Source organism: Manacus candei, unplaced genomic scaffold (genome assembly GCF_025592945.1).
Source record: "Manacus candei isolate 608988 ecotype Guabito, Panama unplaced genomic scaffold, ASM2559294v1 h1tg000018l, whole genome shotgun sequence".
Classification (NCBI taxonomy): Eukaryota; Metazoa; Chordata; class Aves; order Passeriformes; family Pipridae; genus Manacus; species Manacus candei.
Window position 1 is genome coordinate 1,256,189 of NW_026138066.1, and position 15,910 is coordinate 1,272,098.

The 15,910-nt window shown below is 36.1% G+C and overlaps 1 protein-coding gene across 5 annotated transcripts in view; it reads right to left on the reverse strand.

Annotated features, from left to right (window-relative positions):
• The window catches only part of NR2C1 (nuclear receptor subfamily 2 group C member 1), a 65,567-nt gene that overhangs the window by 25,458 nt on the left and 24,199 nt on the right, over positions 1–15,910 (reverse strand). For 2 of the 5 annotated variants that reach the window (XM_051784053.1, XM_051784054.1), the window contains exons 2-5: positions 14,453–14,528; positions 9,827–9,934; positions 4,804–5,034; positions 1,323–1,404 (exon numbers count right to left, since the gene is read on the reverse strand). In XM_051784053.1, the coding sequence (XP_051640013.1) occupies positions 1,323–1,404; positions 4,804–5,034; positions 9,827–9,934; positions 14,453–14,506 (475 nt within the window). In that variant the 5' untranslated portion in view covers positions 14,507–14,528. The remainder of the gene's footprint in view (positions 1–1,322; positions 1,405–4,803; positions 5,035–9,826; positions 9,935–14,452; positions 14,529–15,910) is intronic. The other 3 variants (XM_051784056.1, XM_051784055.1, XM_051784057.1) reach the window with 2 other exon arrangements.

The window sequence follows — 15,910 nt, forward strand, 5'->3', positions numbered from 1 at the left end:
CTTTATTAAGGCATGCTTGGCAATTACAATTTTAATTTATCAATCTCTGAAATAACTAGGGCACGTTACAGAAATAAATCTGAACTATGACCTAATTTAAGATAAAACATATTTTTAGATTCTTTCCTCACTGCTCACAAACATTTTTTAGATACATCAGTCATGTCTGACTGAAGTTTCCAGGATTTCTGATAGGTTTTCTGGATTCCTTTATCATAACCTTTTTACCACACTAATAAAACATGAAATTTCAAAAGCATCATATATGTTAAAAGAATAATATGTGAAACATTTTAACAGCATCTGAACTGTGAATACTCATTCTGCAAAGCACCAAGGCTGCTGCTTCATCTGCTCTTTGATGTAGCTTCTTGGACTCGAGCTTGGAGGTGTCTGCAAAGCAGTTTTCATTACACTGCTTGTCACACAGGAGGCTCCCCAGAACCTGCAGCTCCTCAGAGAAACATGGGACCCTTTCCAGACTCATTACCACTGCTCAGTATTCCAGGGCCAGCACAGGAGGAATAGCTCCTGGGATCTCCAGCCCCTCAAGGGAGACTCCAGCCCTCCTAGGGAGTCAGAGAACTTTTAGCAATTGGAGCTGACCAACCAGATCTTTGCCCTAACTTTGGTAGAAACTTCCTGCAGTTGGGTGAAGTCTGACATGTATTTAGAGCTCTAGCAACTGTATCTTTAATGCTAAACTTTGCCACAGAAAAAAAAAATTAATTGGTTTTATTTTCTAGGAAGTTTGCTTCCTGCTGAGGGGAGACCTCATAGCAGTCTGCAGGTTCCTCACAAGGGGAAAAGGAGAGGAAAGCACTGACCTCTTCCCTCTGGTGACAAGACCTGAGGGAATTGCGTGAAGCTGTGTCAGGGTGATTTTTGGTTAGATATTAGGAAAAAGTTCTTTCTTGACCCAGAGGGTGGCTGGGCACTGGAACAGGCTCCCCAGGGAAGTGGTTACAGCACCAAGCCCGACAGAGTTCAAGAAGTGCTTGGACACTGCTCCCAGGCACATGGTGTGACTCTTGGGGATGGTCCTGTGCAGGGCCAGTTGTTGGACTCGATGATCCTCGTGGGTCCCTTCCAACTCAGGATATTCTATGATTCTATGTAAAATTACAATAAATCCCACTCATGGATGTCAGAGTACCATTTAGTTTAATTCTCCACTGAAAGAGAAAACTTTTTGTGCATGTATAGAGACAGAGAGATGTATGTATATGCATGCAAACTGTTATATAGCTTCAGAAGAATTTTAAACTGCTTTTATAAAATTGCACCACCTTAAAAAGAAAAAGAAAGAAAAAAATTAATACCTGATGCCTTGTCTCCACATACAACACACAGATCAAACACTTTATTTAGGCCCTGTTCACTGGTGGAGTTGTCTGTTAAAATCTGAAAAGAAGTGTTAAAGAATTTAATATTTCTTTTCTTTACCATCTAGAAATAGTAAAATCTATCTCATGCTTGTGGTTTTTCTCTAAGATAGGAGACTAAATCTACATTCAGAGACACTAAGTAGCTATGTGCCATGTCACTGTGCTCCCTTTCAGGAGGGAACAAAATTTTTACTTGTAATACCTTTGATAAGAATTCAAGATTTCATTTCTCTAAATACTACTTCTGCAAAATGGACTGACATTTTAAAAAACATTTAGCATCTGCATACTCTTACCTTTTATATTTATATCCTAATGACTCTTCCATAGTACAAAAGATATTGAAGCATGAATGCATACTGAACAGATAGAACAAAAAAAATCCCTTGTGAAGGCTACTATATCTACACTCAGGTTTATTAACTCCTTTTTTTATAATACACATTAATAGTGGACCAACAGAAAACATCTTCTGGACACTATCATTAACTATCAACTGGTATACAGTTTAGCTTTCAGTAACAGTTTGACATTATTATTATTCTTGTCTTGTTTCATTCATTTATACCTGGTAGCTGTAAAGCTTCATTAAGCACATAACATAAGAATCCCAGTACTACAAGGTGGGCACTAGAATCTTCCATTCGATCTCTGAAAACTCTATCCCACCACAACATAAATAAAGCACAGCAAAAAATTCAATTTAAAAAAGGAACACACAAATCACAAGTAACAACCAAACATAATCTTGATACAGAAAACAATATTCTTCCCATTAAAAAGATAATACAGTTTAGAACATTTAAGAGTTTTTAACTTCTACTGTGTCTTAATGAGAAGCCAGACTCTCACTCTTGCTTCACATACTCAGAACAGGACCCCTGATAGAAGGGTAAGTAAACAAAAGTGAAAAGTACCCTATCTTCTATAGAGAAAAATTAAGAAATCATGCTTTTTAGAAAGTTTGGATGATAGTATGATATATATAGGAAAGTTTAACAAGCATACTTCTTTCTAGTTAGACTTTGTTAACCATATTGCCCTAGAGATTAATCTCTTAACTTTTCTTCTAATAAAAAATCTTTTTAAGAAAAATAAGATTGATGAGTTAAGAGAATATAAACCTTTTGTTCCTTCCAAATTTCCAGTATTAACATTATGCATTTTCATGATATTATATAAAATATATATAAACATATTCTAAGTCCTTCCATAAATGAAACCTGCACTGAAATGGGAAGTTCCACATAAGGAAGGACTAAAAAATTAAGCCCAGGAGGAGAGATAAAAATCCCAGACTCAGAGAGCTAATTAACTGACCGTGAACATGAAGAATAAAAATTGATTATTAACATGAAAAAGACCCACTGAAGGTAAAACAGATGACAGGAGAAAGGGTCTTGCCAAATGAGTCAATGTAAAGATAAGATGCAATAACGGAGAGGTTTTTTTGCAGAACAAACAAATGGGCATTTCAAGTGAAGGCTACAGAAGAAGAAAACAGGTGAAATTGCAGACGGAAGATCATTTGAGGGAGAAAATACAAAAGATCCCAAAGAGGATGTAGATGAACAACAAATGAATGCTACTCTATATTTCATGAACTTTTAAGCAGAGAAAGGAAATCTCTACCCATACATATTAGCTGACAACAGCACAATTTAACTAAAGTGACAGAACACTCTGTTGCCTCTCAAACTAACCTATTTTGCCCAAACTATACAATCAGAACTACTCTTTCAATTTTTTGTCCAGATTTCCTCTGTTCCTGATTTTTGCCTTTTAAACCAGTGTGGCACACTTCTCATCACTTACACCATCTTTGAAAATAATTTTTTATGGATGACTTCAAATCATTTCCCACTGGTTTATATTTTTTTGAGGCTTACCTAAAACACAAAGTGTATGATAACACTAAACACGCTTCAATGCCTCTCAATAGGACTGGTTTTTGCTACTGCTCCCCTATTCACAGTAATCAAATTTTTTGGAGCAAGGACCTTGGATGTCCATTTGCAAAGATTTGCGAGTTTCAAAAACAAAAGTATAATATAATCCAGAGATTCTTTCAAGCTTACACAACATGTGGGTAGTGAATTAAGAGTGGACTACCTCACAGAAGAGCAGAAACTAAATGGATTAGGGGTCTTAAGTCAAAAAGAGATTACTTGAAAGAGGATAAAGTAGTGATTTATAAAAAACCCCACACTCTTTAATATTTGTCTCTTATAGTCCAAGAGACATCTAATTAAAAACTTCCCTCAGAAGATCAAATCAACTAAAGTATTCTTTGCACACCATACAATACTACAGGATATTATACAGACCAAAGCATATGTGGTCTATAAACACAACAAAAAAAGGTTGTTTAACTTTCCTGGCAGTTATCAAATATGATGGTCTTGCTGCAGTCTCCAGATCAGGAGGTTGCTCTGTACTGACGGTTAGTAGAAGTAAAAGAATATGATCAGAAAGATCATTATTTACTTGTCCAGTTTTTAATATTTTTCCTTAAGCAGCTATTTATGGTCATTGTTAAAGTGTAAGATAAAGGACTAAAGGCACTGTAGCTATTGCAGTGCTGTCTGGCCTACCCCGCTGATGCATTTCACAGCAGCATAAATGTACGTGGGTAGACTATGTGCAGTAGCTACACTTCAGTCGGAGCTCAGTAATCTCCTACTTCATGCTGAAGGAGGTCACATCTCCCAAGTCTTCTGTGCATATTTTTCACATTCTTCACACCAGTGCCATCCCATCCTTGTCAGGCTGAGGATGTGGGACAGAAAGCTTGGAGGTTGGGGGGTGACAACTAAGGAAGCAGCACATACAACAGGCATGGGAGTAAGGTGCACTGGGGATCAGTTTAGGAAATTACAACCCTGGCTAGTTACAATCTCACATTAGTAAACTCAAAATTATTAGTGTTATTTTCCTTGAGTAATTATTAATGTATTTCCCTACTAAATAGTCTGACTAGTTACCATGGAGTACAATTCACAATTCACAGCTGAACTGCAGTTGCAACAGCGTACAAAAAGGAAAACAAGTAGAAGGAAATGTTAAATGATAAAGACAATGAAGAAAAGAGTATGTTGTTCAACAATACATGAAAACAGATGGAGTCGACAAGCAGAAATAAAGAAGGACTGTTGGTGTGGCAGGATCTGGAAATGACAGTAAAAATAACTGTATTCTTTCTAATGTCATGAGCCAGTGTATAAATTTTAAAAGCAATAAATTTACTAAAAAAAATTTCTTCATAATTTTTGAGTATCCACAATGAGTCCTAGTGCAAGGAAAATTATACCTTAAAAAAATCAAAAAAGAAGAACCCAGACAGATTTATTTGGAAATAAAACATCTTTTCTTATCCCATTTGAATGAAAATTATGAAATAAAGTGGATTATCTACCTGGATGTGTTGTGCAGAAATATCAGGGGATGCAAAAAACAGTTGGTTGACACCTGCAGCATCTGGAGTTGCTAGGATAACTTTTCCTGGAGTGGAATCTTGTCTGGCAAGGATCACCTTGCTTGGGGTAGAGCCATCATGATTTGTTAAGATGAACTGCTTGCCTGCTGAGCTCTGATCAAGTGCTGTAACAATCTGAATCTTCTGGCCCGTCTGCTGATCTGTGACAATCTAATAATACATTTATCTCAAATTGTTATGGTAATTTAAGTTAACCTTTGGACCCAATCTGGGCACTTGAAGAAAATGGGAATTTTGCCTTTGACATTTGTGAAGCAGGATCATCATCCCCTCCATCACATAAGAGCGAATTAAACTCGGGTGACAACTTGGATTGTCACTGTATTTGAAACACATTTCAATCAAGTGTGTTTGAAGTGAAAACCTGAGTTCACACTCAATTTTTACAACTGGCCTGTGCTTTTACAACACTACAGAAACTCCTGAAAATTCTAGCATCCAGAACTCAAGGTATGTCTGTAGCTGAGCCCTAAGACCCATCAGGTTATGAAAAATCTTAACTATTGAATTCATTGCATAGTACGTGAAGTGCTCAGCACCTCCTGGGTTTGGTTGCTTAACAAAAAACTTCTTAAAAGCACAAATGTAGATGTTCAAGTGAAAAAAGTAAGCATCAAACAGCAAGAGAAGCACTAATCTTGTTGCACCTGTATATACGTTTTAGGCTTCATTTTGTGGGGACCTTTTTTTTACATATACATTTCTAAATAAAATAAGTAAAACGGAATCTCTGTCCCTGCCATTTTCTTTTTTTTTTTTTTTTTAAGGAAAAACTGCTTTTCATTTAATAATCAAGAACAAACCTACAGGCTGTTTTTTTCCATTTTATCCCTATTTTCAAGCACTAATACAGCAGATTAAATAATTATTAAATAATCCTCCATTTTTGCCAACTTTGTAAAAAGATTATAATCTGCAGAGAAAATCAAGATTCCATATATATTCCATTATAAATCTCACTTTTAGTCCCTTCATTTCTCCATCATAATGCCTACATGAAAAACTGCCTGGTTTATTCTGGAGACTAAGGAGAATCATCCTGCAAAGACTGTTTCCTGCAAACTATTTTGAATTACAGATCAATAAAATAGCTCCTATTAACTTTTTTTTTATCCTATACCCAAACATTTATTTTATCTACCTATCCCTAACATTGATACAGTCCTTATTACTGATGAAATTATTTATTTCATGGTCTAGCACTTACCATAACTAGTTCCATAGTAATTGGGGTGGCAATATTAATTATATTTCCTAGGTGGAGAACCATGGCACAAAGAAACTGAATGAGACATAATTTCACACAAGTCTTTATGAACTTTGCTATTGCACCTTCATAACAGGTTTATTCTTTCTGTAAATGCTCAGTATATTTATATGTGTTTATAAAACCTGTATAGCTTGCATTTTGAAAAGATAAGCAGCAATGAGTATCTAATTTCAGCAGTTATAAAGTAATACTGACACTTTCAAATAGTCACAAATCGTGAGCTTCAAAATATACAAAATGAATGTGTTTCCTTCAGATGGCCTTGTGCTGTTAACATTTTAATGGATCAAATTTCAATTTTTTTCTGTACTAAACACAATTAAAAGCTTACTTAAGAGAGAAGGCCAAGTAAGATGATAAAATTCTAAATACTAAAGAACATAAATTATCATGAGATCTGGGGTGTAGGGTGAGAAGACCATGTAAAAACCCACCAATAATTATCAACCCGATTAATTTTCCATTCAGTTTTCTCAGAGATCTACATGTCTGGGACCACAGATGGCTAAAGCAGTCCCTTATTTCTCCATTTAATTCCTTTACAATGGTTCTATATTCTTTAGAAGGCAACCTTCCTTGCCCTTTTAATTTTCTTCTTTTCTTAACTTCCTTTTCCTTCTTCGGTTTTCTTTCATTTACAATCTTTATTTCTCCTGTGTCATTTCTGGCTATTTTCAAAGTAGCTGATGTTCCATTCCCATTCCTTCCAAACACATCTACTTTACTGGGATTAGGAGAAATCCAATGTGTTATCCTCAGTAGGAATGCATATATATACAAAAGCCAAACACAGAATACTGTGCTGTTTCTTGAATTTCCAGACCTGCTCTTTGAAAGACAGTTGTATCTAAAATCTGTCTCCCACCAAATCTTAAAAGCACAACTATGTGTACATAAAAAAAGGCACACACATTTAAGTATATAAAGTATCCTCAAAAAACCAGCATGTCCCAAACAGTGAAGACACAAATTTGAACTACAGATAAACTTTTTTGGGGGATATATATACTAAATTGTCTTTTTTCCTACTGTAGTCCAGCTGTGTAATTTTAAAAAAATATATGAATTTGCAGATAAATATGGCAGGACAGTAGGCAGAAGAAGCAGTGCTACTTCACACAATTCACTTCACCACCTATTTGACAAATGGAGTCCCAACTCTTCAAATGAGTTCCTGCAATTCTGGGAGTATGCCCAGGTAGTTTTTACCACATGATATATTAGGTACAGTGTTATGTTAATATCCATACAAAGCTGTTCCATCTGCACAAATGGTTTCTCAGCTGCCAAGCATTTTATAACTGACAGAGGCATAAGAGTAAGCAATTTAAACAATTAAGCACATTCTGTCTGCAGCTGACCTCTTATGGCCATATACCTGCAAAAACCCCACCCAAGCTGCAATGGGAACTCTGAAAAGTTCACTGAAGTGTAACAACTGGCAATACCTAAATGTTGAGATAAAAGAAAAAAATAATCAGAGGGAAAAAGAAAAACACTTATCTTCTCAAGGGAATCCATCTGGGATCAGGAACAACACATTATGTTTCTTAATAATCTGAAACTCAATATCGCTAAAATGATAATGTTATAGAACAGGAATATATCAATTCACGATTGACTGCATAAAAATACACTTCCCTCACGGATTTCATTTAAGCACCCTGATGATAATGGAGGTTATTATTTTCTTTTATTGCTTTCAAGCCTCTTAGCAAGTTTTGACTTCCATTTGAAAATCATTTCAGTAAATAAAACACGTCAATAGTTGTGTGTTCCTACTATAGAAAAAAGAAACTGTCTAAATAAAGAGGACTAATCCAGTTTATAACAGCCTGTTTTGTGCAGAAATGCCTGTTTAATAAATCTGACATTCAGTTTTTCTCTGAGAGAAATGTTAGCATTCCCTAAAAAGGGTGACTAATGAAACATGTTTTAAAGAACATTTTACTGAGTATTCTGTATTTCAAAATTTCAGGTAATTATGTGTATTTAATAATAATAAAGGACAATAAAGGAAAAATATTGATTGAAAAATAATCTAACATTTATTTTGGACATTTCACTTAGATGCATTTATGTCTACACACTTCTTTACTCTTCACATTAATTCTTCACTGAAGAAAGTTTTCATTACTAAGTTTGATACTGGTGACACATCTGTAGAAGTCTATTGCAGGAAGGATGCCATTTGACTGAGTGTTGTTCCACACATATCAAGAGACAACCACCAAAGTGCTTACCATCCATTTTGAAAACAGAATTAATGAGCATGATGGAAAAAGACAAGGAACAAAGTAGCTGGGTTAGTAACAAGTGATCTTTCAGCTACATAAGACACTGAAAAACTACATAAAGGTCTCTGTCCCTAGAAATAGAACTATTCTACGTTCATTATATTTGCAGTAATTACAGTGCCTAACCAAGAGCAGGTCTTCCCCCACAAAAAAGCTGTCAGAGAAGGGTTAGAAGCCTGCCACTGGCTGTGAACCAATAGCACTGTTCAACAGTAAAGGCTCATAGGCTTGTATGTTGTTATCTCCCATTCAGACCCTGATGCTGAAATTTTATCAAATGGCTTCACACTACTGGGATATTATAGCATACAAGGAAAATCAAGGGCAAAGAGATGGTGGTTAATTGATGAACATATATCAGTTAATAAAAGGTACAGTTGCACACATAGTGTGAAAAAAGGAGTGGAGATAGCTGAGAGAATAAAGATCTACTGGATAGGTAAGACTGGTACTATGACTAGAGCACAGGATGGGTGGTAATAAAACTAAAAATACCCCAACGTGTATGGGGGGTGGTTGTGAAGAGCCTTGGAAGGTTGAAAGCTTGAACATAATGCGCCAAAACAGGAAAAAAACAGAGGACAACGCTGAAGAGTGAAGTTGGCAAAAGAAAAAGCAGCCAAGATTATACTAGAGGCTGGCTCGCTTAAATTGGTGTTTTTGTATGAACAACATATATCTAAGAATACTTTTTACATTTATTCTGCAGTTGATATTTTTCTCTATGATGAAAATTAAAAATAAAACTTATACAAGGATTTGCACCAACTTTTAAGGGATAAAATAAAAAAATTCCACTCCCCAAATCTTCCTAAAATCCATATACACATTTGTATGTCAATTTAATTACCTACACTGCCAAAAACTTCACATCCTCACTGGAACTGGAGATTATTACCTGGCCAGGCTATGAACAGGACATATAACATGGGTTGGGACAAGCAAAAACCAGTATCCTCCTCAGACATTAGGTTTCCTTGCACCTTTGCATGACTTGGATCAATGATACAATGCAGTATTTGACTCCCCCACGCTCTAAAATGTAGAAATGCTCCAACTCAATTGAATTACCAAATCTACAAAATATTCAACTTTCAAAGAACAGTATCTTTACAGTATTGGAAAAAGTATTTTCCTGCTCAGTGAATAAAGTTGTTTATAATGTTTAAATTCATATGAGAAAAAAAGGGGGACAAAAAAGAGACGATTGGAATGATGTTTTATTTCTGTTTATATAGAAAGGGTCTCTGCCACCCAGGACTGAATGTTTACATTAAAGCAAGTAACATGATGCAAATAAAAAAGAACTGCATGTGAAAACTGGCAGAAGCAAATAGTTCATCTCTGCTTTTAAAATGTATGAGATGAGGCATACCTGTATACGTTGTGATAAAGAGAGGCCTGAATCCGTAGGGACAATCTGGATTCGTTGTGGTGTCCCATCCATTAGTGTTTGTGTAGCAGCTTCCTGTGAATGTGTAACCTAGAAAGAAGAAACAAATGTAATGGATTGACAATGCACATACTATTTTAGTGGATGCACTACCTTAATGGATTAAATCTTAAAGTTTCACCAGCCTTTGATTTCCCTGAACAAGGCTCTGGAAAGTCTGATGCTGTTATTCTATAAGGAATGCAAATGCTTGTAATCTAATTTAACAGCTTAATTTTGCTAGTTAGAAAATTCTGTTTTAAACCCATTTTGAAATACCTTCCAATGTGAAATTTAGAAACACATTAAGTAAAACAATTAATTGCTGACAAGTCTATGTAAGTGAATCAAACAATATTTATTGCTGTTGATGTTCATGAGGCACAATACCTATCATCAGAGCTGTGCTACATTTGCACTAAAATACTCTAATGACTTACTTAAAAGTGACAAAAGAATTTTTGGTGTGGAAACACAGCAGTGGGCCATTTCTGTTCTGTTTTTCTGTTACAGCAGCAAAACCAGAACAACAGAATTCTATACTGGAGAACTATCAAGAAAGTTAGAGAAAATTAATAAATCACATGAAATTGGCAAGAAATATATCATATTAAAATCTTTGTGTGAATGTTCTCAGGTACAATTCATGAAATCATTTTAACTGTCAATATTAAAAAAAAATTCTTCATATCCTAAAGCCGAGGGTATATGGGAGAAGGTATTATTTATTAAATTACTTGTCAATAAAAATTAAGTACAGCTGCTACTTACAGAGGCTTGATCAGAAAGGCCAGACTTTTTGTAGCACAAAGGAAATTTGTCTTTACAGACATCTTCAAACTGAAATTTTTACCTTAAATTCTGGAGTAAGTCCAAAAACTTTTAGCAGTTCACAAATTCTATCTGAAAATCTGTAATTCCCAGTATTTACACCATTATACATATACTTCTCTGCACCTGATTCTCCTTCTGCCCCTCCCAATTAACACAGGGAATATATCTCTATATTGCAGTAAAGTACTGTTTCATAACAGGTTGTGAGCTTTTTTTGTTCCTCTTGGATCAGCTTCCTGATTTTGCAACCATTCCACCATGTCAACGCCAGTCTCAGCAGAAGAAAGCAGGCCAGAATTTGCAGCAGGAGGTTGGTGTGAGAAGGGGACAGAGCAGCGAGTAAGACTTCCCCTTACAGCAGAAATACAAGCTCCCATCAGCCTAAGTTGATTTTGAAATTTTACCCAAGAAGGCATTATTTTTGGCACCAGTCTTATCATCCACTTGCTCCTCTCCCTTCACTTTGGTAAGTAAAACTGGCTGGCTAGTCACACTGATCTGGAATAGGACACCAATGCAGCTTGAAAAGCAGCTCAGCAAACAGACAGACAAAAAAAGGATATTCTTAGCACCGATCAAACCTTCAATCCAGATCTCCACAATGCTCAGAAGCAGACGCCTCAGAGCAAATGAGTGAGTGGGATTAAGCTGCTGGGGGCATTGCTTAAACTGCCAGCACCATCAAAAGACATGCTTGTCAAACTAGTTCTCAAGCCATTTCTGAACACTGCTTTCTAAAAATACCTGATTTTTGTACGTACTTTCCATAGTCAAACAATTCATCCACTTCTTTGCTTAAGCAAAGGACAAAAAAGTGCTCATTATGCAGCAGCATTTTGAGTTTGAGAGAGAGACTTTCAGGCACTAAAATTCTGCATCAGCCTTACAAAATGACATGTACTCGCAGTGACACAGAAGCAGCTGAAGTTTTATGCGCGTTTATCTTTGCTTTACAAAATAAACTATATATTACAGGACTGCTTTACATTTGCTCCCTCAAAATGTCATGATCTACATGATGTGTAAGGTAAAGTTGCTCTCTAACTCCACAAAACGTCAGCTTGACAATTTTACTTCATACAGAATACAGTTTTTTATGCAGTTGAAAGAGTACTGATAAAAATAACTGCAATATTTGTTAAAAACTGTATTTTGTATGCCTGTGACAGACTCTGTTTCAACAAATATGTAGCTTTCCTTTGTTACAGTAAACTGGCAGGACTGTGGAAACGAAACCCCATACACTTAGTATATAGCCACAGACTGAAGAAAGAAGAATGCTGCTGCTCTCAGCAGGTAACTTCCCTACATGAATCAAGGAATGTGATCTTGATGTAGAAATAGGAACTATCTCACACTGAGCAAAAGACAATTAGCAAATGGCAAAATTTGAGAAAAGACAATCATTGCACAATGCCCCTTACAGGCAGAGTTGTATTTTGCTTTAATGTTTTGCTTTTATGCAAAAAAGCCCTAAATTAGCAAAAGCATGTTTGTGAACATCACTGTAAAATAATTTGTGATAATTTTGTGATTTAAAATGCTTCATGAACAATTAATATTGTAAAAAAATCAATTACTATGGCACAGAACACTTCTGACCATTATTTCAATGAGACACAGTAGCATTTTCCATTCTCCTCAGAATGGAAATACCTGTCTTTTTCTTTTCATGTTCTACTCACATAAATTTTTCTTGTAAATTCAATTAAAACTACTACAACATTCAAGAGTTACAAATGCTAGCAAAAATACTGCTGAAGTTCCATAGATCTTAAACTATGATTTTTCAGTGCTTACACGGATCAGGAACACGACCAAGCAATTACAGCCTGTGGGTAGGTAGGAATGTAAGCTATTACATGAAGGCTGTGAGACTGCTTTCCTTGCTGACTCCACCTTTCAGGCAGCACACTCATACACCTCTGACAGTACTTTCGGCTTAAGGAGTCCCTCCCTTATACGGCCCTGGGTGATGCTTTTCAGTCCTTCCACCCATGTGCCTGGGTGGCTGCACATTGTACAAAATAAGGACAGTGATCACAACTGGGAAGGAGGCAAACCTTCCTCCACTATCCTGCAATTCTTTTTTTTTTTCTAGTTTTGTACACCACACAGTGACACACAGAACTCACATGGGCAAGACTAGCATGGCGTGAGAATAAATGGCTAAGTGAGGACTGGGGAATGCTTAAGCCGCACTGCTGCCAAATACGGTGTGACGGTCTCAGACACAGTAAAACCTTGCTAAAGGACAAATCCTAAGCCACACTGCTGACAAAACAACAGCCATGAAAACTGCAGAGCTGCAATTTCACCAGGAACAGAAACAGCCAAGAGCTCTCCGCAGCACCGCACCTTCACTGCCTCCATCTTCCCCCCTGCCTTCCTTTGGCTATCAGCCATCTCCTTTACGCTGCCTCCGGTACACATTAGAGCCTTCTCACACTTACTCAGTGCTAACACAGCAGAAAACATGCCATATGTTTTGACTGAGTTATTAGCTTGCTGTTAGTATGGAAATTAAATAAGGTAAGAAACAGAGGAAGGACCCTCTGTCTCCTATGGCACTGAGATGTTAAGTCAGCTCAGTGTCTCATGGAATCACATTATGAAATTGAGAAGTAACTTTCACAGTGGCTAAACACTGTCATCATGCCACCCTCTTTTCTGAGTGAAATGTACACTTCAGTTAGCTTTGATTAGCCTGGTACTTTCAAAAAGAAAAAATTTAAACAGGAAATACAGCCCTATTCCTTCCACAAGAAATTATATTCCCAAACCAAAACTACACTAGACATACATTCTCACCTAAAAAGAGGACAAGTAATGAAAACATCATACATCACATAAATCCTGTATGTTTTTGAGAGAGTCTTAGCAACACTCAGATGCTTCAACTGCAAAAGCTGTAAGAAAAAGCTGTAAGAATTTATTCAGAATAGAATTAACCATCCCACCCCCTGCTCCAACCTTTCCATTTGAAATCAAGACCAAGAGGAACTAAAATTACTTGAGAAGTAAGTCTATGTCTAGACAAGAAATCAAGAGTGGATATTTCCAGCTAAAAATACCATTTATTTTAAGATAAATTACTGGTTCTATCTAATTTAAAGTGGTGATAATTATAAATAGCCTATCCTATGCTACGATCCTCTAAATAAGTACATATACCCATATTCATACTCCGAAACTATCTGTGCATCTCTAGTTCTCTGGTTGCAGTACATAGGTTCTGCACATGGGTTACAGAGAATGAAAACTAGAAGTCTGCAGAAACAAGAGTCTTCAGTCTTCCTTTTTGACATATACCAAACACCAACAACCTTTACATGGCAAACCTTTATTAGTGAAAACAAAAATGACAACTGAAGCAGTCGCATAGTTGGAAAGTAAAAGCTACGTACTGACTTCTGTAAATAGAAGTGAGTAAAGCAATTACACAACCAGATGGCTCTCTGAAAACCACTAGAGACCAAAACAGCAGAGCTGAACAGTTAGTCTCTTACTGGAAACACTACTAGATTTTTCTTAATTTCTGTGGGGTAAACTTTGGTAAAATAGACTTGGCAGCATAACTTAAAACAGACACAGTAAGTTCTTCTAGCCTTCCAGGGGAGAGTGTCAGAAGCTTTGGCTGTACTAGAAATTTTCTCTTGTGAGTTTGGTTTTTACATATCAGTCTGTACATTTTATTATTCGATTTCTCTTAAATAGGACTCAAAATTTATGTACCTCTCCCATTTGCTGTTCAAAAATTTGATGGGCCAGTTCCTCTATGGTTGCCATGATCTTTAATCACCAGAATTTCCTGTCAAAGAAAGGAAAGAAGATGCTTAACATCTGTAGTCTCAAAAGTAAAAATATCTTGGGGAACACAGTTCACGGAAGTGCATTTACAGTTTTCTGAAGATGACATCCCTGCAGAATTTAAAGTTTGATTATACTATAAAAGTAAGAATTTATTTTCTATTTGTTTTACTCATAGAGAATTCCTATTTTTTTCTTCTGCTTTCCCAAAGAGCAACAATATAATACAATTCCTGTGAGAACAGAAGCCTATCACTGACCATGACATCCACAGGGACATATTTAACACCTTAAAAAACTGGAACATGGACAGTTTTCTAATGCAAATCAAGAGGGGCAAACCTAACTTCTCCTGAAGTCATACTGTCTTTTTATTATTAACAGGAGTGCTTGAAGGTTGACTTTGGAACTAATGGGAAGCACTACTTGGGACGCAGAAAATACATGTTTTAAAAAAACGATGCTGTTTTGTTCTCAATACTGTAGCTACAGCACATGCTGTAATCTTCATAAGAAGAATTTTGTAGGGTTTAACAGACACTATTCCATTAATGCAGTATAAAGGACTCAGATGTATGCCTTGTTTATTGCGTATTGACATACGAATAGTCACTAGGCAGTACGTGAACATGCACAAACTATGGAGCATCATATAAACACAATTTTACTGACAAAAGCTGCACTGAAATTACTGCAATACCTACTTCTTATAAGAACAAAGACAGTACTCTTATACTAATACAGATAGTTGGTTTACACTCTAACTTTGCTAGAACTTCTAGGAACTATCTCCTACCCCAGTGATCTCTAAACTTCCTCAATCAGCCATGCAAATATAAAAAATATAAAAATATAAAAAACTCATTTTGAAGCTAATTCTGCCCTTAAAATTGGAAAGAGAAATCTCTTTTTACTAGGCCAGAACTGCAGGCCTTGGAGGTGTGCACAGTGGGGAAATACAGAAATATTTTGGCACTGTAGACTGTTCTTAATCGCTCACTAGCATGCTGCATTGTTAGTTAAATTAAGACAAAAGATGACAGGCACACACATAAAAAAGTATAAGACTGGAGCTTATGCTGAAAAGCATTATCTCCTAAAAAGATCTAATAAGTGGCAGCATCCTTGCAGGAGCACTCTATTAAGCCACTTCTGCATCCAGTGAGCTGCAGTACAATCACTATTCAAAGAGCACTCTACAATTTTCAAGACAGCCAATGTGTTTTATCAATGTTTTCTTATTTCAAATAAAATACTAGCAACAAAATATTGCACTGTTAACACACACAGGGCCAGAAATTGGTACTATTTTGTTAAAAAAAAAAAAAAAAAACCAGAAAAAAAAAAGATTTAATGTCTGAAAAGAAAATTAGGGCACTATTT